At 41.3% G+C, this 24,966-nt stretch overlaps 3 protein-coding genes across 13 annotated transcripts; 2 read left to right on the top strand and 1 right to left on the bottom strand.

The window, feature by feature from the left end:
- The first annotated feature begins 1,217 nt into the window (after positions 1-1,217).
- numa1 (nuclear mitotic apparatus protein 1) lies at positions 1,218-24,884 on the top strand. 10 transcript variants are annotated; one of them, XM_019885894.1, is made up of 28 exons: positions 1,218-1,325; positions 1,512-1,575; positions 1,653-1,738; positions 1,818-1,891; positions 2,474-2,562; positions 2,765-2,839; positions 3,152-3,245; positions 3,317-3,476; positions 4,364-4,503; positions 5,027-5,138; positions 5,705-5,822; positions 7,028-7,168; positions 7,622-7,735; positions 8,421-11,141; positions 11,730-11,920; positions 12,059-12,196; positions 12,464-12,569; positions 13,289-13,487; positions 13,644-13,780; positions 14,130-14,423; positions 14,620-14,925; positions 15,025-15,223; positions 15,383-15,519; positions 15,788-16,081; positions 16,172-16,273; positions 16,864-17,157; positions 17,418-17,464; positions 17,692-17,928. In XM_019885894.1, exons 2-28 carry the CDS (start codon positions 1,534-1,536, stop codon positions 17,693-17,695), a joined length of 6,414 nt encoding a protein of 2,137 aa, XP_019741453.1. In that variant the 5' UTR covers positions 1,218-1,325; positions 1,512-1,533; the 3' UTR covers positions 17,696-17,928. The 10 variants fall into 10 exon arrangements, with proteins under 10 accessions (XP_019741453.1, XP_019741455.1, XP_019741454.1 ...); XM_019885896.1 differs by lacking the exons at positions 17,418-17,464; positions 17,692-17,928 and adding an exon at positions 24,784-24,884; XM_019885895.1 differs by lacking the exon at positions 17,418-17,464.
- Positions 18,750-22,037, top strand: lamtor1 (late endosomal/lysosomal adaptor, MAPK and MTOR activator 1). The gene is made up of 5 exons (XM_019885908.1): positions 18,750-18,961; positions 19,781-19,923; positions 20,002-20,079; positions 20,473-20,596; positions 20,723-22,037. The coding sequence occupies exons 1-5, from the start codon at positions 18,920-18,922 to the stop codon at positions 20,813-20,815; spliced, it is 480 nt and encodes a 159-aa protein (XP_019741467.1). The 5' UTR covers positions 18,750-18,919; the 3' UTR covers positions 20,816-22,037.
- lrrc51 (leucine rich repeat containing 51) lies at positions 22,622-24,413 on the bottom strand. Of its 2 annotated transcripts, XM_019885906.1 has the most exons (5): positions 24,101-24,413; positions 23,814-23,878; positions 23,216-23,421; positions 22,978-23,126; positions 22,622-22,858 (listed from the first exon to the last, which is right to left on the bottom strand). In XM_019885906.1, the coding sequence occupies exons 2-5, from the start codon at positions 23,866-23,868 to the stop codon at positions 22,723-22,725; spliced, it is 546 nt and encodes a 181-aa protein (XP_019741465.1). In that variant the 5' UTR covers positions 23,869-23,878; positions 24,101-24,413; the 3' UTR covers positions 22,622-22,722. The 2 variants fall into 2 exon arrangements, with proteins under 2 accessions (XP_019741465.1, XP_019741466.1); XM_019885907.1 differs by having other exon boundaries at positions 23,814-24,413.
- Positions 24,885-24,966: the final 82 nt, after the last annotated feature.

Here is a 24,966-nt window from a genome sequence, read left to right as displayed (position 1 = left end):
ATCGGTCTTTTTACCTCATCATTTTCCGTCTCCATGCCGCCAGATTGTGCCAATTTGGAAGGCATGGCACCAATAACAACGGGTACGGCTCAGAGTGTATTATCTGTGTCATTTTTTTTCCACACATTGGCGACACCGACGTGCGTCACTTACCTTTGCAAAAAATCGAGCCTAAACATGACGTCAAAAAGAGCCACGTCCATGTGGTGGATTACCATTTTAAAGAGACATAGAGACAGAATTTAACGCTAAATTGCGCATCGGCGTTGCCGCCATAATGGATGTGGAAAAGCGGTAATGACGATCGTGATGATGATTCGCCATGCAGCGATTGATAAAACTCAGAATGCAAAAACAATCTTAATCCGTTATATTTGAACGTTGGTGCCTTTGGGAAAATCCATACGTGTATGTACATTTCAAATTCGGGTAATTAAGAACAGATAAAATATGGTAACATTAATTATTATCACAGCATTTTATTTTCGTACTGGTAGGTCTAAACACTCATAAAACATTATAAGTGGGTTGTTTGCGCACTTATATTCTAAACAAATACAAGATGTATACATAATCAGAATAAAATACATTGCATTTTAGTGCCTTTTCTCCGGTCATCCCCTCTTCTTAAAATCTACATTGCGCCATTCATTTGTTCCATTGGCGTGCAGTAAAACCTTTTACAGAGAGAATACAGAATTACGTTGCTATAATGACGGATTAATGACTGCACTCAGCATTCCTCGTTCTTCATTTTGGAGAACTTTAAACTGCAAAAGGAACACATGTAAGTGTGAAAGGTGACCCCAAGTGGACAACAGTATGTAGACAGTCACACACGACCCGTTTAAGTCCTCCACGAACTGTGGTGCAAAAGACGTGAATTGGATTCACTGATTTTTGCACAGTATATCTTGTCTATTAAAAAAGTCCATTACTGTTCCGCTTCACAAAAATACTCATCGGAATGTATCGATAGGTTAAGTAGAGATATGCTGTTGGTTACTTGTGAGGATAAACTGGTGGACAGATGGTTTATGTTTCTATCAAGTCCCCAGACATTCTTCGCCTCGCTTTCTCACCACTGGCTGTCCTAGTCAATAAAACAAGCGCTACGATAATTCAACTTCCGGACGTTTATCCAATCAGAGTCATTTATTTTGAGAAACGTCCTTCAGCGATAAATGATTCGCTGGTTTAACTTTATCTGCCTGATTTAAAACGCCGTACACGTTGAATAGACCGTTGAATTCACGTCAGTGTATATAGTCAGCGAGCAGTCGTGTTTTTACATTGAGCGAGGAATTAATGATTTAATTATTGGGGTAAGTTGCTTTAACAACAGCAGTTCTTCGCCACGCTAACGATATCCAGCCAGTGAAGTTGGACCGAGGTGTTTATCATTGTCAGCATAATGTTAAAAGACGACCATTTTCTTGTGGATGTTCGCGTGTGTGTTTCCACCCCGACCAAGACAGCCAGTTAAAATATCGCTTCTTCCTTCCCGACAGAATTGAGGAAGGTTCCGTCCAGATGGCATTTCTTAATCTGGGCGTTAAGGCTCTACTCAGCTGGGTAAATTGACGCTAACATGGCTTGCGGTATTTACAGTTTTAGGTTTTGACCTAACCACCCCCATTCTGTGTTTTCAGGTCAATAATATTATATTGGCCCATCGAGAAATTAACATCGAAGAGCTACGAGATGGGGAGTTCCTGCTTCATGTTGTTCACAAACTGTGAGTACATTAGCAGTCCTGTTCATTTTGAACATATAGCTTCTGTTGTTTACTCTTGTTTTCCTATGTTTATTTTCAGGAAAAAAGAACCAAACCCCCCTTTAATTCAATCAACTGAGGAACGCTTTAAAGTCATTGCAGAATTTGTGGAGAGTGAGTTTGACATCTGTCAGAGAATTTTATTTTTCTCTCTCTCTCTCTCTCTCTCTCTCTCTCTCTCTCTCAAAATACTGACGTTCTTTTCAGATTACTGTCAATTGGGGCAGGTAGGTGTGTCACATGACTTGAGGTGTTACCTAAACAATGCAATTACAGTATACAGTACTGCATTCGAGGAAGGTGGGAAATCGTATCAATGCCACTCGGATTTATTTATCTATTAATTTATTTCCTTGGGACAGTGCACATAAATAAACACAAGAATAAACAGTTGAGTAAAGTCAACTTGAAAGGTGTTTTTTTTTCCCCTCCCCTGGGAGTTTGGCACTTGGGCCTCTCAGTTCCCAGGGGCCTCCTAGTGCAGTTTTTAACGGAAAAGTCAGACTTCCCACCTCCATCAAATGCAGCATTAGTCACAAATACAGGGCAATTTAATGAATTAATCCTGAAGTATTTTTTTTTTTCCAAGAGCAAAATATCAAATTTTCAGTTGCACTTATTTACCCGTACACTGTATGTTTTTTATTACTAATATCTGAAAACTATTATTTACCTTAATACCTTCTTGTTGGCCAGACGATTGCAGATTTAGTCCAACCAAAGGTCCATCAGTATCATGGGACAACATAAGAAATGGAATCAACCTGACTGTGGAAATTGCAAAGGTACATGTGGGGAAAGCTGGTCTGCATCCTATTGCACGTAATATTTTGTATTATTGCTGTTCTACATATTTAGTTTTTTGTTTGTGCTGTATTTTAAACTGGCTGCTAAACATTGTTCTGTAACATTCTATGCTTGTATTGTGACTCTTGTGTGGCATAAAAAAGATACTGGGGATGTCTGACCTGCTGTGTATATTTTCAGGTGCTTTTGTTGTTGGTTTACCATGACATGATGAGTGAACGCTGCACACTAAAGACCTTAGACTGTGAAGTGGAGGTAAGCAGGCAGAATGATTTTTGCAGTGTTAATGTGTTCCCAGTGGTTATTTTGCCTAATTGCCACCCAGTGTTTACACACAAATCGGCAGAGGACTAGAAGTCCAAATTTGGCGCCAGTTGTAAGTGTGCCAGCTCGTGGCATAGTGGGTAGGCCGTTCTCACAGAAGGTGATGTTTTATTCCAACCCGCTACGGGTTCAAATACTCTGTACCCTTCAATCAGAGCTGCTCACGGCAAAATAACCTCTGCCTAATGTTTTTCTCCATTAAATCTGTGCCATCGTAAACACATTTCCATTCTTTCTTTTCAGAGGGAAATTGCAAATCTGACTATTTCTTTTGTGATGGAGAGTCATGGCAGTGTTTTTCTGAGCAGTGGCCTCGATGCCTACTTGGCAAAGCGATGTGAGTCTCTCATCTGCATTCAGGCTTAATGAAGCACTTTTCATCTGATTTGGTTTGTCTCCGTCTTTCAGATTTACCTGTGCCTCCAGAAATATTGGCGCAAACAGCAAGCACCTCTACTTCCAGTGCGTCAACAGCCTCTATGCTCTCAGATGAAGACTCCCCTGTGTTCCATCGCACAAAGAAAATCACATTTGTGGATATGCATACTGTGGCATCGTCTTCTGTCAGGTATCATTGGCTATTATACATCCATCCATTTTCTGATCCGATTATCCTCACAAGGGTTGTGGGGCGTGCTGGAGCCTATCGGGGATCGCAAAGGCTTGAGTAGGTTCCCCCTTTGGGCAGTTAAGATCCTACTTCCTGCTCATTAAAAATACTCGTCACAGCATGTTTTTAATGTCACCTCTCCAATTGTAAAACATTGCTTGTCCTAGAAATGTACACGAGTGCATGGCACACAAAACGTTCCTAAGTACAGTTTTTGTAAAAATCGTGCAATAACATGCCATTGTCCACCCGGTTTGCTGTTTCTGGTCGTTAATGAGGCCTTCCTTTGACATGCATCAAGACAAGTTTAACAGGTCACGACAATTTCGTGGAAGACTCTTCGCGCTCGTAAAGTAGTGATTGGAAGTACTGTGACGAGGCTGAAGCTTGAGTGCTCGTGCTACTTGTGTTACTAGTACTTAAACTGTTATTGGTGTTCCTTAAAAAATCATTAAAGCTGAGCTGCCATTTATTAAAGGAAATGAGCAATATTTAAATCCAGTGCAGAATTAACTGCATTGCTCTCAAGACTGTTATTCCACTGCTAGCGCTGGTTTATTTTAAACGTCGTTCACCCGCTTGGCGTAATGTCGATGAGCCTGGACGTTTGTGTTTCCAATGTATATCAACTAGACAAGAGTTTGTCCAAAATGGTGAACTGTACAAAAAAAAAGCGCTAAACCCTGTACCAGCAATGTACGGGGGGTTTATGTCAAGTGTGTCCATTGTCCTGACTTGAATGGTCAGATCACAAATGATGACATATTTCTACTTTTATTTAACAACTGTCTATTACTTATTTGTTTTGATTGTTTTGTTTTAACTCTATTTATTTATTTCCACAGCAAGTCTCCTCTTCAGGATATAATGAACACACCCAAATTCCAATTGCGGAAGATCCAACGACAGATGATCAAAGAGCAAGATTATAGGGATGGACTGGAGAAGGAGCTTGCGGGCAAGATTAGCCTCATTACACAAAGAGGTGCTGGATTTATCTGTTTTATTTTTTTCTATATAGTGTCTAGATTAGTGCTTCAGTGCAGTCCACATGTTTCTGTGCAATCATTTAAAAAAAACACGAAAAGCTGTTGAAGCGATCAGGCTAGACATTTGTTGCATCGTTTTTGTAATCTGATTTGACTTCCTGATTTGCGGCTGCGCCACAATTTTTTTGTTAGAATTTTGTAAAGGTTTCACAGTTCATCGCAATTTTCATTTCTCTTATGTGGTCCACGTTTCCTTTTTTTTTAAAAAAAAAACTGTACTCTGGCTTCCACACACCGCCGATAGGGTTTAAATCGCAATACAATTTTTCATCCAGCTCAAGGTTTGAGTGTTGATGGTTGGGTACCACTTGTCCCGACGTCAGCTGTATTAGGCTTCATGTTCCACAAGACCCTTGTAAGGACGACCGCAATAGAAAAAGAAAGGATAAGCCTACTTGGGAGTATAATGCATGCCTTCCCTTTTAACGTTTTGTTCTTGTCTTCACTTGTTTTCCTCAGAATCTCATATTAACCAGTTACAGTATTGCCTGGACAAGATGAAAAGGGAGCAGAGTGATCAAGAGCTTACGACTAAGGAACAAATCAATGAACTTGAGACCAAGAATAACTCGTAAGATCATTAATTCTGACCTAATGCAGTGGCTCCGAACCTTTTTTTTTGCTCGTGTACCCCGCAGTCTTTTCGTCTTACTTTGTATGATGAGGAGCCTCTCACTCAAGGGTTTTGGTGATTCCCCGACAAAAGGACGTTGCACAACTGATTTATGAAATGAAAATCGTTTTACTTTGCAAGTGTAACACTGCTCGACGGTTCTATTTTACTTCATTGAGCATTGTGCACTCTACTTTTGCAGTCATTTTCACAGGATGGCCACTGCTTGGAAGAGAAGCAACAGTACTGAACTTTTAGACAATTTGTCTAAACATGGAATGAACAGCAAGACTTTATTAAATCCACTTGTTCACTTGTTATTTTCAGTAAAAATATGAGAACGTGATGTGATGTTAGTTTAAGCAGGCTGTGTTTATTGTGATTTGAATGAACAGACCACATTTTAAGAAATTACCAGCCCCCCCTACACAAAACCACTGTAAGGCAAAGCCAAGTTATTTTCGTGAATGATAGCACTGTAATAAAGTGGGTTGTCACTCACTATTCTGACATTTTTCTTTTAGGTTACAGCTGCGTCTCAACGAAATTTTAAAAGACAACAAAGACTGCAAAAATAACTTTTCGCTGATGGAGCGAAAAGTGAATGAACTTGAAGAGGAGAACGGTGTCCTCTCGTCACAGGTATCGACACTTGGTCAAACCTCAGAGGCATTCTCTTAACTAGGTCCCGACAGGTTTAAAAAATCAGTCTGCCGATTAAAAATCAAATATAAATGTGGTAAAAATGACACATTTAACTACTGGAAATAAAAACACACAGATGTCTTAATGACTTCATCAATGAAATGTCTTGCGCTACGCAATCCATTCCTGGAACCAAAAAAGAGAGTAATTTTTAAAAATAGAGTTACAAGTTGACCCCCACTCTCTGCGGGTAATAGGAACCATGCCAGCCCGCAAATAGCGTAAATCCGTGAACGTTTGATGACCATTGAAAATGCCGACAATATCGGCACGAAATGCAAAAGGAAATTTATGAGTGATGGGGCTGCCCTAAGTGTGTCTTGGGTTGAACTATTCACCTTTTGGTTGATGACACGTAAGTGTTGAAAGCTATCGGTATGCCTGTCAACAGCCACAGCAAGAGGAACTCACCAGTGATGGGCATGACTGTTCTTTGAACTGTATCAATTCATTTAATAGATATGCTATTTTTTTTTTTTTTTTTTGTAAAAACTAACCCAATGAAGACACGGCTGTGTGCCTTCGATCTTGGTGAACAGTGTTGTTGTCAGATTTCACACTTTAGTGCTCACTGACCTAATTACGATAAACAAAAACATCACGCCTGTAATGTATGTGGGGGTTATTATGTATTGGTGTGCATGTGTACATTTGTTCATTCATTGACATTTTGTATAACCCAATCTAAATGTATCTCCTTAGATTAATGAATTCCAATTAGAGAGTATTCCTACAAGGATGAATGAGTAGTGTTTTTGCTGAGTGGTTCCGTCCTTGGCAAATCAAAATCATTCATACGCAATACGTTCATTTCGTGAACTGGTGATATCGGTCTAATTTGTGAACCGAAAAGGTCGATATTATTGCCTTGAAAAATATTTTATTTTGGCAGTTTTGACCCTCCAATATTTTTTAGGTGCTCTAAAAAAACTGACAAGTTACTCTTGGTTTTCCTGAGGGAGTGAAGTGGTGTGATCAGGTAGTGCATTCTCCAACTCCAAATAAAAGCACCATCTTTTTGTCAGTTAGTTTTTCCATACAGCACGTGTGTTAGGGTCTCATTAGATTTGACAATTGGGCATAAGGATGTAGGCGGTCTGTGTATAAAATACTCATAACACCCAAGTATTATGTTTCCTCAGATGCGTAGAGCCAATGCACAGCTGTCGATATTCCAAGCTGAAGTTGGCAGGCTGACCGAAACCTTAGCATCTGGTCAAGAGGAGTGGAGAGCCAAAATGGACTACCTGCAGTCTGAACTCGGTCAAGCCACTGCACAGAAGGTAGGGGTGTCTTCTACACAATTGAGGTGCGACTCTTCCATTGCCTGGGGATTTGATTCTGAATAAATTTTTGATTCTAGATCTTTCCTTTGAATTAATTGTGTTGTTGTAGGTGTATTAACATTGTGTTAATATGCATATTAATGAGGCAATAGTTACAATAATGGTTGCTAACTAAATTATGGCAATACTTGATGACGCCATACGGCATTTTTATAACACAATAGACCAGGAAACAAGTCCAAAATGAACAGTGGCGTGTTACAGCACAGAATATGTCAAAGTGATTACGCATATAGGACTTGAATATAAAGCTATTCTTTTAAAAACGAGAAATGATGTGGTAACTGAACATGAAGAAAATGGACTCCATGACCCACTTTTAGCTCCCAAGATCCAGGTGAGAATCACTAATCCAACAATTCCAATGTTTAATACTTGGTTTCATTACAGGAGCTCCTGGCCGAACAAATTCAGATCCTCCAGGGGAAGATTTCATGTTTAGAAGATGAAATTAGAGTAGCTACAAAGCAGGATGTCGGAGAAAACATGGGGCCTGTAATGGAGGTAAATACATTTACTGTATCATGATGGGTTATTTGTCAAGTGAGGAGAGGAATTTGGACTCAGAAGGTGAAAAGTAACGAAAGTCCATCTACGAAAATACAAAGTAACTACAGAAAGCAGGGCTGGATGCAGAAGACAGGGAAGAGAGCTAGCACTCTGACTGGGAGAAAGTGCAACATACATGTCACTCAGTAATCAGAGTTTACATACTGGAAGACACCTAGCCTACATGACTAAGGGTAACATAATAAAGGGATATGGCGACCCGATGGTTGACTGGTTACCACGTCGGCCTCACAATGCAGAGTTGCAGGTTTCAATTCCGGCTCCGGCCTTTCTGTGCGGAGTTTGCATGTTCTCCCCGTGCCTGTGTGGGTTTTCGCCAGGTGCTCCGGTTTCCTCCCACATTCCAAAAACATGCCTGGCAGGTTAATCGAACACTCTAAATTGTCCCTAGGTGTGAGAGTGAGCATGAATAGTTGTATGTCTCTGTGTGCCCTGCCTACTGCCCGAAGACATCTGGGATAGCGACCCTAGTGAGGATAAGCGGATCAGAAAATGGAGAGATGAATAATAAAGGCACAGCAACTGAGACATCAAGGAACAACCAGTCACAAGATGATTCATATTTAATGCATTGTTAAAGCATTAGCTTTAGTAATTTTGTATATTTTTAAATTTCCAGAGAGATGAGCTGGAGTGTGAAATTGACCGCCTAAAGAACAAGCTGGACAGCACATTTGGCAGCTTGAAGAAGGCTGAGGCCACTGTGGAGGCCAAAATACTGCAGCTTTCAGCGTATGAGCAAGAAATCGCCAAACAGAAAGAACTCCTGGAGCAACAAAACCTTCAGATTGAAGACATTGTTCAAGCTAAGGATTGCATTTTGAAAGAGCTGCAAAAGGAAATCTCTCAGCAGAGAGCAGCCCTTCAAAAAGAGATCGATCAGCTTAAATTTCAACTCGAGCAAGCGGAGCAGCAGAAAGCTCAGGAGATTAGTGAGATCCAGAAGCTTATTGCTGCTTTACAACAAGAATTGGACACCCTGAGAGAAACTACTAGAGAGAAGGAACACCTCCTTAATCAGGCCAAAGAAAAAGTGAAAGATCTTGAAACCAAGTTTCATGACCTAACCGCAATTTTGGTGGATAAAGATAATCAAATTAACGTTCTCAAAGAAGAAGTTAAGGTTTTTACAATTGAAACTATGAAAAGCAAAGACGAAATTGAAACCAAAGACCAACTGCTGGCCCAACTACGACTGGAGACTTCTAATCAGCAAGTTGTTCTCCAGAATAGAATCCAGACGTTGACAGTTGAAGTGGAAAACCTGAGCTTGTCTGTTCAACGCGCTGAACAAGAAGTTCAACTTAAGCATGACCTCTTGGCTCGAACCGAACAAGAGAATATCAAGCAGAAGGAAGTGCTTCAGCAACAGATTTTAACCAGTGAGGTGGAGGCTTCCCGGCTTAGCACAGAGATCGAGGCCAGAAATGAGCAGCTTGTCATTTTGCACAAGGACAGTTCTAAGGAGTCTGAAATCCTTCAAGAACAGATAAACCATCTAAAAAGCCAAGTTGATTATCTGAATAACTCTTTGAAAAAGGCTGAAGACCATCTTCAATCTCTGCAGGAACTGCTCGCTCAGCAGGAGCGGGAAAGTGCTGGTCAAAAAGACATTTTGCTGCAGCAACTGTCGGTTTCTGAAGACAGTGTAAGGACCATGAAGGCAGAGATCCAGACTAAAGAGGAGCATATCGCTTTATTAAACAAGCAGTTTTCAGAGACGTCACAACTTCTTCATCAAGACATCCACAGTTTAGAGGAACAGGTGGAAAGCCTCACTTCATCTTTGAAGAACGCTGAGGAGAATCTGAAATCCAAGGAGAGTCTGTTTGCCAAGCAGCATTCACAGAGTACTCTGGAAATGGAGAAACTGCAGACACAGATGATTTCTTCTCAAGAAGAGGTGAGCAGACTGATTTCAAAGCTACATGCCAAGGAGGAACAGCTCAGTCTGCTCATGAATGAGAGCTCCACACAGTCTGAACTGCTTGAACAGAAGATTGATAGTCTGGATAAACAACTAGAGAGTTTGAGTCATTCTCTTTGGATTACAAAGGACCAAGTGAAGGCCAAAGACGATTTAATTGTCAAGCTGGAGAAAGAGAACACTTTCCACATTGAGGCACTCAAAAAGCACAACATGGATCTTTTGCAGGAGGCCAAACAATTCAAGGAGGAAATTCAAACCAAAGACCACCAGTTTGACTTGTTTAGAATAGAGAGCAGCAAGCAGTCAGAGTCGCTGAAGAATGAAATTCAGAGTCTCAAGAGACAAATACAAAGTGTCACTGAATCACTTCAAACTGCAGAGGAACAAGTCAAAACAAAAGTTGATCTCCTGGCAAACAAGGAAATTGCGATTTCAACGGAAAGAAACAAGTATCAAAGCCTAATGGAATCCTCTTCTGCAGAAGTAACCCTGCTGAGGGATCGCATACAGGCTCTAGAGCAACAGCTTGCCACGCAGAAAGAGAGCTCTTTACAGACAGATATGCTACATAAAGAAATCAGCCAGCTAAAAGACCAGTTGGCAGCGGTGAATAATTTGCTCTCCGAAGCCAAGCAGACGGTTCAGGCCCAGTCGGCTACGATGACAGCACAAGAGCAAGAATGTGTTCACCAGAAAAAGCTTCTAAACCATCAACTGTCTGCATCGGAGGCAGAGATGAGGAAGGTGACTGTGGAGATCCAAGTTAGAGACGAACGTATCATGCAACTGAATGCCAACCACTCTAAGCAGTCTGACTTGCTTGGTCAAGAGATCCAACATTTAAAGAAACAAGTAGAGTCTCTGAGAGAAGCTGAAGAAGATATTCATATTAAAAATGATTTGTTGACTCAGCAGCAGATGGAAAAAGACATGAAGCTTCAGGAGATGAGCCAAAAAGAGGAGATCCAACAGAAACAGCTTTCCTCCTTTGAAACAGAAATTCTGAAGCTCAGAGAATGTCACGATGAGAAGCAGAAACTCCTCATTAAGACTGAAGAGGAACTTGACCTGCTCAAGTCTGAGTTGGCTGCTGTCAAAATCCAAACAGCTGAGAAAGACCACAGCCTCAACACCCTTAATGCTGAGCTTGCCATCCAAGCAAAGTTGGTTCAAAAGGCGAAGCAGGAGGCTCAGGACAATGCCAAGATGCTTGCTGAGATCCAGGAAGAGGCTGCCAAAACGACACATGCACTTAAACTCGAGCTAGTGGACCTTAAAAGACAATTGGAAGTCATGTCTCTCCAACGGACAGATAAAGGGCAGCAGATACTCGGAACCCAGCAATTGTCTGCTCATCTGATGGAGGAACTGCAGCTGTCTGCATCTCAGCCAGATGTGAGCAAGATGAAGGTGACCGCCTTGAGCCAAAAGCTCAAGACCGCCCCGTTCTTTAAATACTGAACCTGCTCATCATGCGGGTGTCTCTCTCTTTCTCTCTCTCTCTTGCTCTCTCTGAGTCTTTATCGTAATGCCAAGAATCGCCCCCCAATCCTGAAAACCTCAACGCATTTGCACTTATTTCGAGATTGGTCATTTTGCTGACTCTGAAATCTGCCAGCAAAAGTTATCACTCGGAACAGTAACTGTGTCAGGCTGTTCATATCAAAATTTGCAGTCATTTATGTCACACTGCCTTTGAGAAGTAACCCGACAGCTCGAGCTAGCTTCTGGCATGACCGGTGCTCAACGCTGGATGCAGTGTGAGAATCATCATGTTCCCCCCCACCTCCCATTTCTAACTAAAGTACAAATAATGTAAATTCCATGCCAGAAGATGGCAATTGGAGGGCACAATAATTGAATAATATGCTCGACATAATTTATCTGCATTCACAATAATTTGTGGGGCAAAATTGCATATTCATCTCTTCTGAATGCAGTCTAAATAAAGTTACATATGTTCTAAGTTATCCTTTTTTCACTTCTGCTTATATTAAGGTGGCCTTTGCTGACCTAAATCTGTGTACACACAACCAAATCCCTGGTCACCAAGGAGAAATGTCGGAGTCATTTTACTTGGAGGTTCCGGGCTCACGCTCAAATGTTCACACCAAAGTGGAACCCAAGAGAATTATGAGCTCGGACAGTCTGGACCAAAGCTCCCTTGAAGACCTGCTGAACAACACAAGGTTTCATTTCGTGTTAAGTGTACAAGTATCAAGTGAACAGAAATTAATCTAAGGAAAAACTGTGATAAAATAATCAATGACAGCAATTATTTTAACCTAAATTTAATTAACGTCATCATTTGTCCCCCAATTCTGCAGGACAATTTCGGCACCTGATGAATCGAGTACGCCGCTTGTTCGTAGTTCTGAGAGACTGGCAGCCAAACGACGTGGTCTGAAGGCTGAGTCACTCGAAACTCTTTACTTCACACCAATAAATACTCGGCACAACAACAGGTAAATGGCAGAGTTATGAGTACTTTACAGAATTTGAGTTTTAACTTGGTGTACATTTGTAATTGTGGTGCAATTATATGGTGAAGTATATGCATGCAAATACTTTTTTTTTTCCTACTTTTCTCCCTTCAAAATTTTGCTGCTGTAAATTGCGAATTTCCCCATTGTGAGACAAATAAATGTTTTCTTCTCTTACATTAATGACTACAAAAAAAAGACCCTTCCAACATCAAAATAAAGTATGGTATATACATTTTCTTAATCTAGAACCACTGCGGAAAGCAAAACAGAAGTGGACTTGGGCTATACAAATCCATTGTCGTCTGTCAAGAGACGGAGGACAACGCAGGTTATCAACATAACCATGACAAAGGTAATGGAAACTTGTTGACATGCTTCTCAACTTTAATATTCAAACAAACTGCATTTCTAAAAATGTTTCACGCCAATCAAGGGGTCCTCTGTTTGTGACGGATAAGGGCATAAGTTGGTTAAACTTAGCCCACCGAGCTGCGAATATTTGAGTGTTTGCAAAGGTAGTGAATGTTGCGTTCTTGTCAAGGTTTGTTCAAGGTCGCAAACAGTTGCCAGACGCTCACCTCTATTATTTCTTCTCTCAAAGGATTTTTGAACATGTACAAAATTCCCTTGCAACAAGAAACACGACAAACTACTAGCGAACATTTACAACCTTCAATGAACTCTGATGCGAACGTGCATTTTGTTGCCTTCACCAACCTTTGCAAATTTTCGGCCGGTTACAGTCAGTTGGTTTTAAATAATGGTCACGCAATGTTATTTGCACAAATCCTAAATTTACTGGAATAATGTATTTACCACTGCAGTAGTTTAGGTTAGTCCGGTTATGGGGTGTTTTGCTTGCATACAAATTGGTTATATTGTCAGAATGGAACTCAATGAACAGAAGATACCCCATGTTGTCAAATAAATGATCGGTAGGCTGCTGGTGTCCTGGTTCAGCTATCATCACTGTCCAGTGGTCATCCAGTGTCAAGTGAACGTGTTCTTACAAAGTAATCAAACTTTGTTCTTTAAGCATCGTGGGTAAACTCTTATTGGACTCCTCGTCAGAAAACTCCAGGCGGCGTTGAAGGTGAAGAAACGTTTTACAGCCTGGCTTCAGCTTACTCCCAGCCCAACCTCTCCAGTGCCCATGGCTCACGCCCTGTGTCCATGGAGGTTTTTGACACACCTGCTAGAATGACCGCCACTGCCAGCGACCAGCTCAGCGGTCTTCCTGGGTATCGGCGGAGCACGCTCCATTCTCAGAGTAAGATTGAACCTAGTCTTGCACCACAGTGATGCATCAAAAAACACTCAAACTATCATTTACCGCCTATTTTTTTTTTTTTTTTAATGGCATCTCACCTTTAGATGAGGCTCAAAACAATTATACACTCAATTTTCTGTTGGCTAATGTGTTCAGCTGCAAGTACGTTTGGCGTTGGGGCAGAGAACGAGCCAGAAGGTGCGCCTGACGACTGGATGAGGATTGCTGAGCTGCAGGCCAGGAACAAAGCTTGCCTTCCTCATCTCAAGAGCAGCTATCCTGCGGAGTTTGAGGTTGGTAGATTCATGGTTCTATGTTGTAACACTAAGACCCCTATTGTCACAGTCTTCCTATTGCCATGACCTTCAGTACATCTGTGACCATAACTGCACTTGCTTTACATTTTAAAAGTGCCAATCAGAAGTAGACATAGCATGACAATACAAGCCGCTTGAACCAATGAAGCGCACACTCCGAAACCCCGCTGAGTGACCAAGCTTCGTCTTTAATGGAGAAACCTAATAATAAATACTACTCCTGTAAATCCATTTACATTTAAATTCATTAATTTTAAATATTTTTTTTTTGCCGTAGTTGCAGTGTCGGCTCATTTCACCAATTCAACCCCTTGTTTCACTTCAGGCTGGCTGTAAGAGCGTGCTCCCTTTCACCGATGAAGATGTACGTACAGGTGACCCAACGGAGACAATTCGACGAGCGTCCGTCGTGCCAGGCCAGCTGCAGGACTCTCTGGCTTCCCATCGCCACTCACTCGCAGCAGTGCAGTCAAGTACCACAGCCGGCGTCCGTTCACACCGTCTGTCTTTGATGACCGACCACCCAACGTCTAAATCGGTCGGCTCCTCTCAAATGAAAAGCCCGAGATTCACAAAGCAGGCTGCCTCGACGTTATGTGTTCCTCAAACGTCACCTGAGGTTAGTCTGTTAGCCATATCGTCAGGTCTGTATTTATTCAACATTTTAAAGTTACATTTATTAAGTGTAACAAGAGTTTGGAAGTGTGTGTGTGTGTGTGTGTGTGTGTGTGTGTGTGTGTGTGTGTGTGTGTGTGTGTGTGTGTTGTGCAAATATATAGTGTACACTGTATCAGACTTCTCATTCATCTTCTCAGGTTGATCGCAGGCAGTCTTTGATGTTCACTGTTGACAACACCCCTAAGAACGGCAGCAGCAATTACCTGAAAAGAGGCCTGAACAAACTCCGGAGCTCCAGCCGAAAGTCACCAGGCAAAACCTCCAAGAGGTCTCCCGTGAATGCTATGCAAAAAGAAAACAAGCAGGCTGCCACTTCCCGTACTGTGGCGCGTCGAGCGGCCAGGGGTGGGAGCTTCAAGTCACCCCAAATGGTCTCGAGGGAAAACAAGAAGTCCCCTCAAACTGTTGCCAAGTCTCCACGGTTGACGGCAAGCGCTCGCAAGGTAAGGTGGCCATCCAGCGTCAGTTAAATTGTTCTTACAAAGTAATCAAACTTTGTTCTTTAAGCATTGTGGGCAAACTCTTAATTGACTCCTCTTCAGAAAACTCCAGGCGGCGTTGAAGGTGAAGAAACGTTTTACAGCCTGGCTTCAGCTTACTCCCAGCCCAACCTCTCCAGTGCCCATGGCTCACGCCCTGTGTCCATGGAGGTTTTTGACACACCCGCTAGAATGACCGCCACTGCCAATGACCAGTTCAGCAGTCTTCCTGGGTATCGGCGGAGCACGCTACATTCTCAGAGTAAGTTTGAACCTCGTCGCACCACAGCGATGTATCAAAAATAAATCAAACTATCATTTACCGCCTGTTTTTTTTTTTTTTTTTTTTTAATGGCATCTCGCCTTCAGATAAGTCTCAAAATAATTATACGCTTAATTTTCTGTTGGCTGATGCGTTCAGCCGCAAGTACGTTTGGCGTCGGGGCAGAGAACGAGCCAGAAGGTGCGCCTGACGACTGGATGAGGATTGCTGAGCTGCAGGCCAGGAACAAAGCTTGCCTTCCTCATCTCAAGAGCAGCTATCCTGCAGAGTTTGAGGTTGGTAGATTCATTCTCATCTGTTCTAACAATAAGACCCCTGTCAACCTGTCGTCACACCCTTCAGTCCATGTTACCATAATTGCACATGCTTACATGTTCAAAGTGCCAATCGGAGGTAAACGTGACAGGAGAAGCTGCTTGTACCAATGACACACGCGTGTGTACGTGGCACACCGTCAAAATTGTAGCATAACTTTAAATATATTCTTTACATAGGTCGCAATGTCAGTCCATGGCATCAATTCAACCCCTTGTCTCACTTTAGGCTGGCTGCAAGAGCGTGCTCCCTTTCACCGACGAAGATGTACGTACAGGTGACCCAACGGAGACCATTCGACGAGCGTCCGTCATGCCAGGCCAGCTGCAGGACTCTCTGGCTTCCCATCGCCACTCCCTCGCGGCACTGCAGTCAAGTACCGCAGCCGGCATCCGTTCTCACCGTCTGTCTTTGATGGCGGACCACCCAACATCTAAGTCGGTCAGCTCCTCTCAACTGAAAAGCCCAAGATTCACAAAGCGTGCTGCCTCGACTTTATGTGTTCCTCAAATGTCACCTGAGGTTAGTCTTTTAGCCATATTGTCAAATTTAAAAATTGTTTGGATCGCAACTTTTAAACCTGGTCAATCACTTGACATTTTTATTTGCCAGAAAAAATTGAAGGCCAGCTGCTTCCCCCGCCCTCTCACTCCCAAAAACAAGAATATCAACAGTGGACCCTCCAACTCACAACTTGACCCTGTCCTCAGTCCAGTGAGTTTGACGAAGGGCTTCTGTGGCGTAATATTGATTCATGGGTCACTATGGTGAAAAGTTTTACTATCCTGACTTCCATCCGAGCTACATGGTTTTTCACTCAGTGACATGTGAATGTTCGTCTCTTCGGATGTACCCTGTGAGTCACCGGTGAAAAGTGAGGGAACACTGTTCAATGATTTGTTCGTATCGTGGAGGTTGGCTACAATGGCCAAAAATTTTACTTGTACCGTTACTTCACAATATAGCCAATGTAAAACCTACTCCAAATACGTGAGTTTGTATAAGTATTAAGTGAAAATATGACATACTAAAGAACTGGTGAGTAACATCAGTCTCATTTTTGTTTCGGCATGAGTATAAATTGGAAAATTATAAAGGCCATTGCCCAACACTATCGCAATACAAAACTGTAATAAATGAAACCTTTATGATATGACAATTATGGGAAATTTCTTGAGCAGGAATGACCTTATTAACTACTACTCAATTTGTGAAACAGTCTGTTGAAAATTGAACTGAAAAAAAATAAAAATAACAGCTTCAATTGGAAATGAGCTAATCAGACTTCTCCTTCATCTTCTCAGGTTAATCGCCGGCAGTCTATGATGTTCACCATCGACAACACCCCGAACAAAAGCAGCAACAACTACCTGAAAAGAGGCCTCAACAAACTCCGTAGCTCTACCCGAAAGTCGCCAAGCAACACCTCCAAGAATGCCATGCAAAAAGAAAATAAGCACGCTGCAGTTTCCCTCGCGGCAGCGGGGCGAGCGGGCAGGGGTGGGAGCTCCAAGTCACCCCAGGTGATCTGCAAAGAAAACAGAAAGTCACCTAAAACGACTTCCAAGTCTCCACGGTTGACGGCAAGCGCTCGCAAGGTAAGGACATGGTCTTGAATGAAAAGGTGGGCAAATAAAGGGCTTGCGTACTCTGTTATTTAATCTGACCCAGCATTTACTTTTGAATCCCATCATAGTGTTTTTAGTATTCCCTCTTGAAAATTGGTTACCTGAAATGGAAACCAACTTTCATCAAGCTTTCCATTAATCTCATTAACTGTCGCTTTGAAAGTTTGTCATTATTTCCACCCTAAAAATGAACGTGTTTGGTCACGGTGAAACCTTAACCTTGTTTTCAGAATTGCGTCTCCTTCAATCATGAAAATCTTCCTGGAAGAATGACAAGGTGTATGTTCAATGAAAATGATTTGCATGTTGCTTTTTGTTTATACTTGCTTGTGGTTAGCTCACACTTAATGACAAACACTGACACTGTGAGGGTGTCTTCACATATTCTGGTGATCAAGTTATTGGGTGTCAACACTTCAGACATGGCAGTGCTGTTTTTAAGTCTCTTCAAATTGTGCTGATATTTTTTACACCTTCTAATCTTTTTTTTTTATTACCCTGCAGATGAAGAGGAGGATGGTGTGAGTTTTTCAGCAATCCAACATGATTGTTCAGTTAAAACTTCATTTTACGCACTTTTAAGATTTTACTTTTCGCTTATTTGAATGATTTTACTGTATTTTCTTATTACTTGTACAATAAAATATTTTGGAATGACAAATTGTGCCGTCTGAACATTGAGCATTAGTTTCCAACAAATACTAAATAAAAAGGTCTTTTCGTTTCGAAAATGCAACATCAGAGAGGCCTTCAAATAATTCCATTGAAAACCTTACCGATGTTCACATTACCTGAAAGCTGCATTGGTGACTAAATATTCTCCAGCAGCCTTGAGTGCGAAGAAAAAAAAAAGACATCAACCATAAACACAAAGTTTAAAGTGTGTTTTCACTAATGGAGGCATGACTTCATCTCCAAGCCAAGACACTCATGAGACCCAAAAACTTATCCACAAATAATAAGTATATTTTACATACCCTTTTCGGGCTCTTTCATATTCCTCTCAAAATGTTCATATGGAAGTAGTTGTTCAGGCATTGGGAAATCAGTCCTGTTTTGACTCATGCAAATTACTTTGACACCATCGGCACTGTAATCAGCTGGATCAGAGAACAAAATGAGTCCCTTTGCACCGACCAACATAGCATTCTTCACCTGATGGAGGCAAAACAGATAGCAAATCCACAGCATTAAGTCATGTATTTAAGCGGAATTTTTTCCCCCCTACAATTTAAAAGGTTTAACTTATCTTGATAGTATGTCTGTGAAATGCTTTTGTCACAACCACAAAAGCATCAATAATAACTGCCAAACACCGCAAAGAGCATTTTAAGCCTTTCACAACTCGGCCTGTTTTGAGGGGGCTGGCCTGTTTCTTGAAAATTGCGAACACCCATAAAAAATGTATTTCTTCACATTTTTAAGTGAGAAATTTGAAATCTGACCTGCACAATAGCCTGTTTAGGAGTTAAAGGTGGAAAGTTTTTCTTACCTTATGGCCTCGGAATATCTTCCCGTATCTGACAATGACAATCTTGCCAGTCACATTAATTCCCGTCTGTCATGGGATGGCTCCTTTCCTGTGCCCACCCCTACAGTAGCTGGCGAAGTCTCGAACTCCTTTTGATGAAGTGCAAATAACCACCAAGCCGAATTGTATGATTGTTGGCGCGGACAATCACGGCTGCTTTCTGCGGGAAAACAGGGAAGCCGGAGGGTACCGGACGCTGCCATGGGCTGTTGTTACAGCAGCGACAACGAGTCAGCAGACCAGGTAGTTAGCCGTTCAGCTTGCTAAAACTAGCTCCATAGATGTTGTTCTGCGATTGTGCGTGCACGACTCGACCCTAAACGGTTGTCAGGCTAAGGACAGGTGATTTAATGGAATGCTTGTTTACTAAAAGAGTTTATTCCGCAGTTTCACTTTGAAAAGACATTTAGCACGCTCAGCGACGGCTTAGCTCAGGCCAAGTGTTTGTTGATTGCACACGGCGGAAATGAGAACTGCTGAAAGTAGCTAAAGATGTAACGAGTTGCTTGTCCATGTATGTTAATCAATATTAAAGGGAAGTTACTCCCAGTGACCACGTTGCTATGACGTGTAAGCAAGAACGAACCTTTATTGGCGTGGCTGCTGTCTAACAAAGATCACAAGATAATTCGAAGTTCCCAATTTGTGTTGTGCCGTGTGACTCAAGGTCTTCCTCAAATTCCGTTTGAGGAAACATGCAGGCTGCTACGTTGTACTTTCAACTGTATCATAGATGCCTTTTTTCAGCTTCAACTAGTCGAGTTTGCAACCAGAGGTGGCAAAAGTACTCACGCCGTCTACCAATCTTATTATAGTTTGGGATTTTTCAGTCGTCAGTTTTTACTTCTTTAACTTTTTGATTTTAAATTTCAGTCAGTTTTAAGAACGAGTTTAATGTTTTAGTTGCCTTTTTTTGGTCCTAAGTAAAATGCACTGAAATAATACCAGACAGCTAAAAAACGTCAACTTTGTCTTATTATTATGTATTCACTAAAACAGTTTGAGCATTTGGGTAACATAAAATCCCATTGAATACTTAACGTTTGACATCCCGACCAATAGGATAACGAACGCAAGCCGCTGATCACCCACCCGAACCCTGTCAGCAAACCCCCAAATGGCACGGACTGGATCACACCAACAGTACCCTCAGCCCGAACAGACGAACAGGCCCTGCTCACATCCATCCTCACCAAAACGGCACAGTAAGATTGTGATCCACCCAACAGCTGACTCAGTCCAATAGGCAATCAAGTCAATAAACATTCTCGTTTGTTGTGCAGGAACATCATTGATGTGTCGGCAGCTGACTCCGTCATGATGGAACAACATGAGTATATGGACAAAGCTCGGCAATACAGGTATACTTCAAACTTTTTTTTTAAGGTTGTCCTGTTTGGAATTCAATTACTGCTTAATTCACACGTTGAAGACTGACTTGACAATATGGAAATTCCTCAACAGACAAGTTCTATTTGGCTGGGCTGAGTGAAGACAAACTCTTCCATAGTTTGTTAAAACCACTTTTATGGCATTTTTACAGGAACCTCCCTATCAAATGCTTTGGGTCCTAACCCTGCATGATGGCAGATGAAAAAGTGAAGAATGCCAAAATAAAAGAGCGAACTAGAAACAATACTTTCAACTCGTGCACATCCTCAGTCACTGAGAAGAGCCAATTGAGTCAACCAAAATATTGCCCGCACCCGTCACAAAATGCGTATGAAACACATTTGTTTGTTTCGCCTCCCCAGCACAAAGCTTACCGTTTTGAGCAGCAGTATGCCCCAGACGAAAGGCCTGGCTCTCCCCTCCCTCACTAGCCAGCCCCACCAAGTGCTCGCCAGTGACCTGGTGCCATACTCGGATGTTCAGCAGGTAGTCACACACAACACATTTTGACATCTATTAAGTTGTCACTGGGATGTGTCATGCTTTGAAAATGCTGCACCGGATTGAATATGAATTTGAGTAATGCCGTTCTTCTCTGCTTTTTCCTTTCAGGTATCCAAGATAGCGGCATATGCCTTCAGTGCAATCTCTCAAATCAAAGTAGATGCTAAAGAAGAACTAGTGGTCCAGTTTGTCATTCCTTGATCTGACAACTCTGGGTTGCGTATCGCTCCTCCCATCATTCGAGTCTGTCCCCGTCACGCCTGCAACCAGACCCTTCACTACACCCATTTATGCAGTTGTCTTGTGCTTCTTGTCTCTGCCTCTAAATGCAACGTAGACACCGACACAAACGCTCCACAAACGCAATCTCATCACACTGTACCAAATCGTAGGTCAGTGAGGAGTTATTCTGTCACCTCGCATCTTCAAAATTGGCTTCCCCCTGAAGCAGAGCTGAAGTCAAACTAAAATGTTCAAGTCCTATTATTGATCCTGATAGCTGTTCTTAGTTGTAACTCATTTCATTTTTGTTTACAATGATGCATTTTGGATGTCCATCTGAAGAATTAGATGATAATTGCTTTGAACCGAATAGGAAAAACTGTTATTGCTCATCATTTCGTCTTCAGGGCACATGACTCAACACATGAATTTTTGTGAGGCTAAATGACTGGCCATTATTTTGTCTGTTCCCACTGGCGAAGATACAATAGGCTTCACTACCCTGAAGTTTGATATGGATGCGAATCCCATAAAACCTGTACAGCACTGGAGGCCTGCAGTTTGGGGGGGTGGGACAGGAGGGGGAGTTGGGATGTGGGCTTTCAGAACAGATGTGTATTATTTTTTTGCCTTTGTACAGAATTTTCTGGCTAATTCTAAAGCTGAAGATGATTGTAGAAGGTGTTTTTGTGGAAAGTTCACAATTGGCTGTGATCTCCGATCATGACAACCGTTTTTATGAAAACCAACAACACTTTGAGGGCTGTTTGTTCGCTTTCAAGCAAAGCTTTTTGCTGCAGATTGTAATATGAGTGATTTGTTTGTATTAATTGAAAACTAACCATTGTAGCGTTGTGCTGAGAGTGTAAACAATCCAATGTACCACAACAGATCGAAGCATCCAAGAACTTTGTGAGATTATTTATTTTGTGTTTTTAAACATACTGCTCTTCAGAGTCCATGGGGGTCTTGTCGAGGAAGTCCGAACAGTGAGATGCTCTAAAGGGATCTTGTGCAAGGCTGTGATTATTCTAGCCGCACATTTGAGCTTATTGCAATGGGTTCCTGGTATTTTTTTTTTTTTGATTCAGCTTTTGTTTTGTTTCAATGATATGTAATACTACCTGAAATATATTTGTAATATCTTAGGCTAGTACCAAAAAAGTTTGTTTATCAAGTCATTAAAAACTTTCAACAGCTATTGTGTTTGACATTTTTCTACATGTGTTATTAATGTATGACAAATTTAAAATGGACCTTATGTATTTTTAAATGACAAGCACACACTTTTTAAATAACGGTCTTGGAAAACAGTTAGGAATTGGAACACAGTCACTACACTGGAGAAGTATTTCTTTTGCTCCTGTGTGGTCAGACCAGTGCCAAAGCTCACTCCTGACATCCAGCGCAGACATCACGTGATACCTGAACTAAAAAAATGTCGACGCAAAAAAACAGAACAACAACATACGTTCAAGAAATAAAAAATATTGGAGATTTCGAATCAGCAGCCTTTTTGTCTCAAGTGGCATCGCTTTGCACATCGGGGTCTAATACAAGCTTGATTTGCATTTCGAAACTTGACGCAAGGGTGCATGTTTGCCAATATTGGTTGTGCATTTTATGCTTTATTCCATGGATGTTCTTTACATTTAGGTTTGCTATTCCTAGTGCAGGGGATGGTGTGTAAAATGTGTTGAATTGGAATTTTCAGTGTTCATTAATTCAAAACTAGTACCACCATTAATTTCAATAATATGAAATGAAAAACGTGAAAATCACAGATGTATTTATGAGAATAATTTTTAGACAAATCTTTCCTTATATTGTATGCCTTTCAATAAAGATCTTGTGAAACAGTTAAATAGCTGCGGCTTCAAACACAGTCACTTAAGAGTTTCCTTATTTCGTTTGCCAGGGCTGGTCCTGTGGTGCCATATCTGTGCCAAGGCTCGCTCCTGAGGGGTCACAACACTGAAATCCATCGTCTTTAATCCACGCAGAGTAGATATCACATGACTCCTTTACAAAAAAAGAAAAAAAAATACAAGTAGTTATGAGAAAATAAATTGTGTTCTAATTGGTCTTAAGTTAAGCCACGAAGAGGAAAAGGAATATGGACTTAGTGATGTATTTTTAACCTGTAGGCCTTGTTTGTTTCAATGACGTTTCCATGTAAGGTGATGGTGTGTAGATGAGAGAGACTCCGTAGCTTGTCTACCTCTGATAGAGAAAAAATACGGTTGCCATGAAGATACAAAACCCGCAGTTGGGGTAGTTCACACAAAACCTGGAACACACATATAAGATCACTTATCATATGCTCCAAGAACCTCCAAAACGTTTGTGTGAATGTACAAAAAAATAGAAAGAGCTCACTTTGTCTATATTTGTGATGCGGTTGAACGAAAGGTCCAGCCAGGCGAGCAGTGACGGTTCAGCCATGAAGTGGCTGATTGTCTTGTTAAGGTCATAGAGGTTTCTAATATGATTGTTATTCAGACGGAGAGAGCCACTTTGGAACTTTCCTACTGAGTTTCTCTTTAAAGGTCGCAGACCTCTGCTTGGTTCTTCTGACCCCGTATCTGAATAAAAATGAATAATGAACTTCAGGCATTGCTGAAAGTTTATTTTTTGTAATCAGTCATTTAAAATTCATCAAAATATAAAAGGATCTTATTGAGAAAAAGTAGCATTGGCACATAGAGTAACTTTTGGAGATTTGGGTGGTAATTTGGACATGCAAACATAACACACAATTTCGCTCCATTAAGTCTACAGTACAATATTATAGATGTTCTTATTCTTAAATAGCAATTTAGATGAAATAGTGGCAACTTAGTGAAAAAAAAAGTCACACTGCAATGTACAGCTCTCAAAGAAACAGAAAAGTAAACTCGGTAGTGTACTCGGGAGGAATGTCCTGAAAAGCTTGAAAGAGCATGAGTAAAATAAATAGCACAATTGAATGTCCTACCTGCCAAGTTGCTGATGGCTTTAAAAGATAAATCCACTGGAGCTCCATACATCATCTTCTAACATCTGTGATAAAAGAGCCACAAGATGATGAAGGCACGTACCAGTCGTACCATTTTACCCTGAGGAAAGCGATGCTCAACTGCTATTTACGAGGAATGCAGTTGTTTTACACACGCTTTTACACACAATGTGTCGTATATGTAAAAAAATAAATCAATTAACCAACGCGATTTGTTCGCTTATTATCGTGACAATACAGAAATGTCAAATTAGTGCGATCTTTACCTGCTGCAGTCAACAATGCGTTTCCATGGTAATATGTACACAGTCACACATTATCCGTTTAAGACTTAAGTCCTCCACGAACTGTGGTGCAAAACACATGTGAATTGCATTCACTGATTTTTGCACAGTATATCTTGTCCATTATTGTTCCGCTTCACAAAAATACTCATCGGAATGTATCGATAGGTTAAGTAGAGATATGTTGTTGGTTCCTTGTGAGGATACACTGGTGGACAGATGGTTTAAGTTTAATATCAAGTCCCCAGAAATTCTTCGCCTTGCTTTCTCACCACTGGCTGTCCTAGTTCCTAAAACAAGCGCTACGATAATTAAACTTCCGGACGTTTATCCAATCAGAGTCATTTATTTTGAGAAACGTCCTTCAGCGATAAATGATTCGCTGGTTTAACTTTATCTGCCTGATTTAAAACGCCGTACACGTTGAATAGACCGTTGAATTCACGTCAGTGTATATAGTCAGCGAGCAGTCGTGTTTTTACTTTGAGCGAGTAATTTATGATTTAATTATTGGGGTAAGTTGGCTTTAACAACAGCAGTTCTTTGCCACGCTAACGATATCTAGCCAGGAAAGTTGACCCGAGGTGTTGGGTTGTTTTTAAGTCTCTTCAAATTGTGCTGATATTTTTTACACCTTCTAATCTTTTTTTTTTATTACCCTGCAGATGAAGAGGAGGATGGTGTGAGTTTTTCAGCAATTCAACATGACAGTTCAGTTAAAACTTCATTTTACGCAATTTTAAGATTTTACTTATAAAAAAGTCTTTTCGTTTAGAAAATGCTCCATCAGAGAGGCCTTCAAATCTTGCCACGTCCATATCACCTGAAAGCTGCACCCTTTAGAAATA

Source organism: Hippocampus comes, unplaced genomic scaffold, assembly GCF_001891065.2.
Source record: "Hippocampus comes isolate QL1 unplaced genomic scaffold, H_comes_QL1_v1.1 scaffold29, whole genome shotgun sequence".
Classification (NCBI taxonomy): Eukaryota; Metazoa; Chordata; class Actinopteri; order Syngnathiformes; family Syngnathidae; genus Hippocampus; species Hippocampus comes.
Note: the sequence above shows the minus strand (reverse complement) of the source record. Positions and strands in the feature narration are given on the sequence as shown.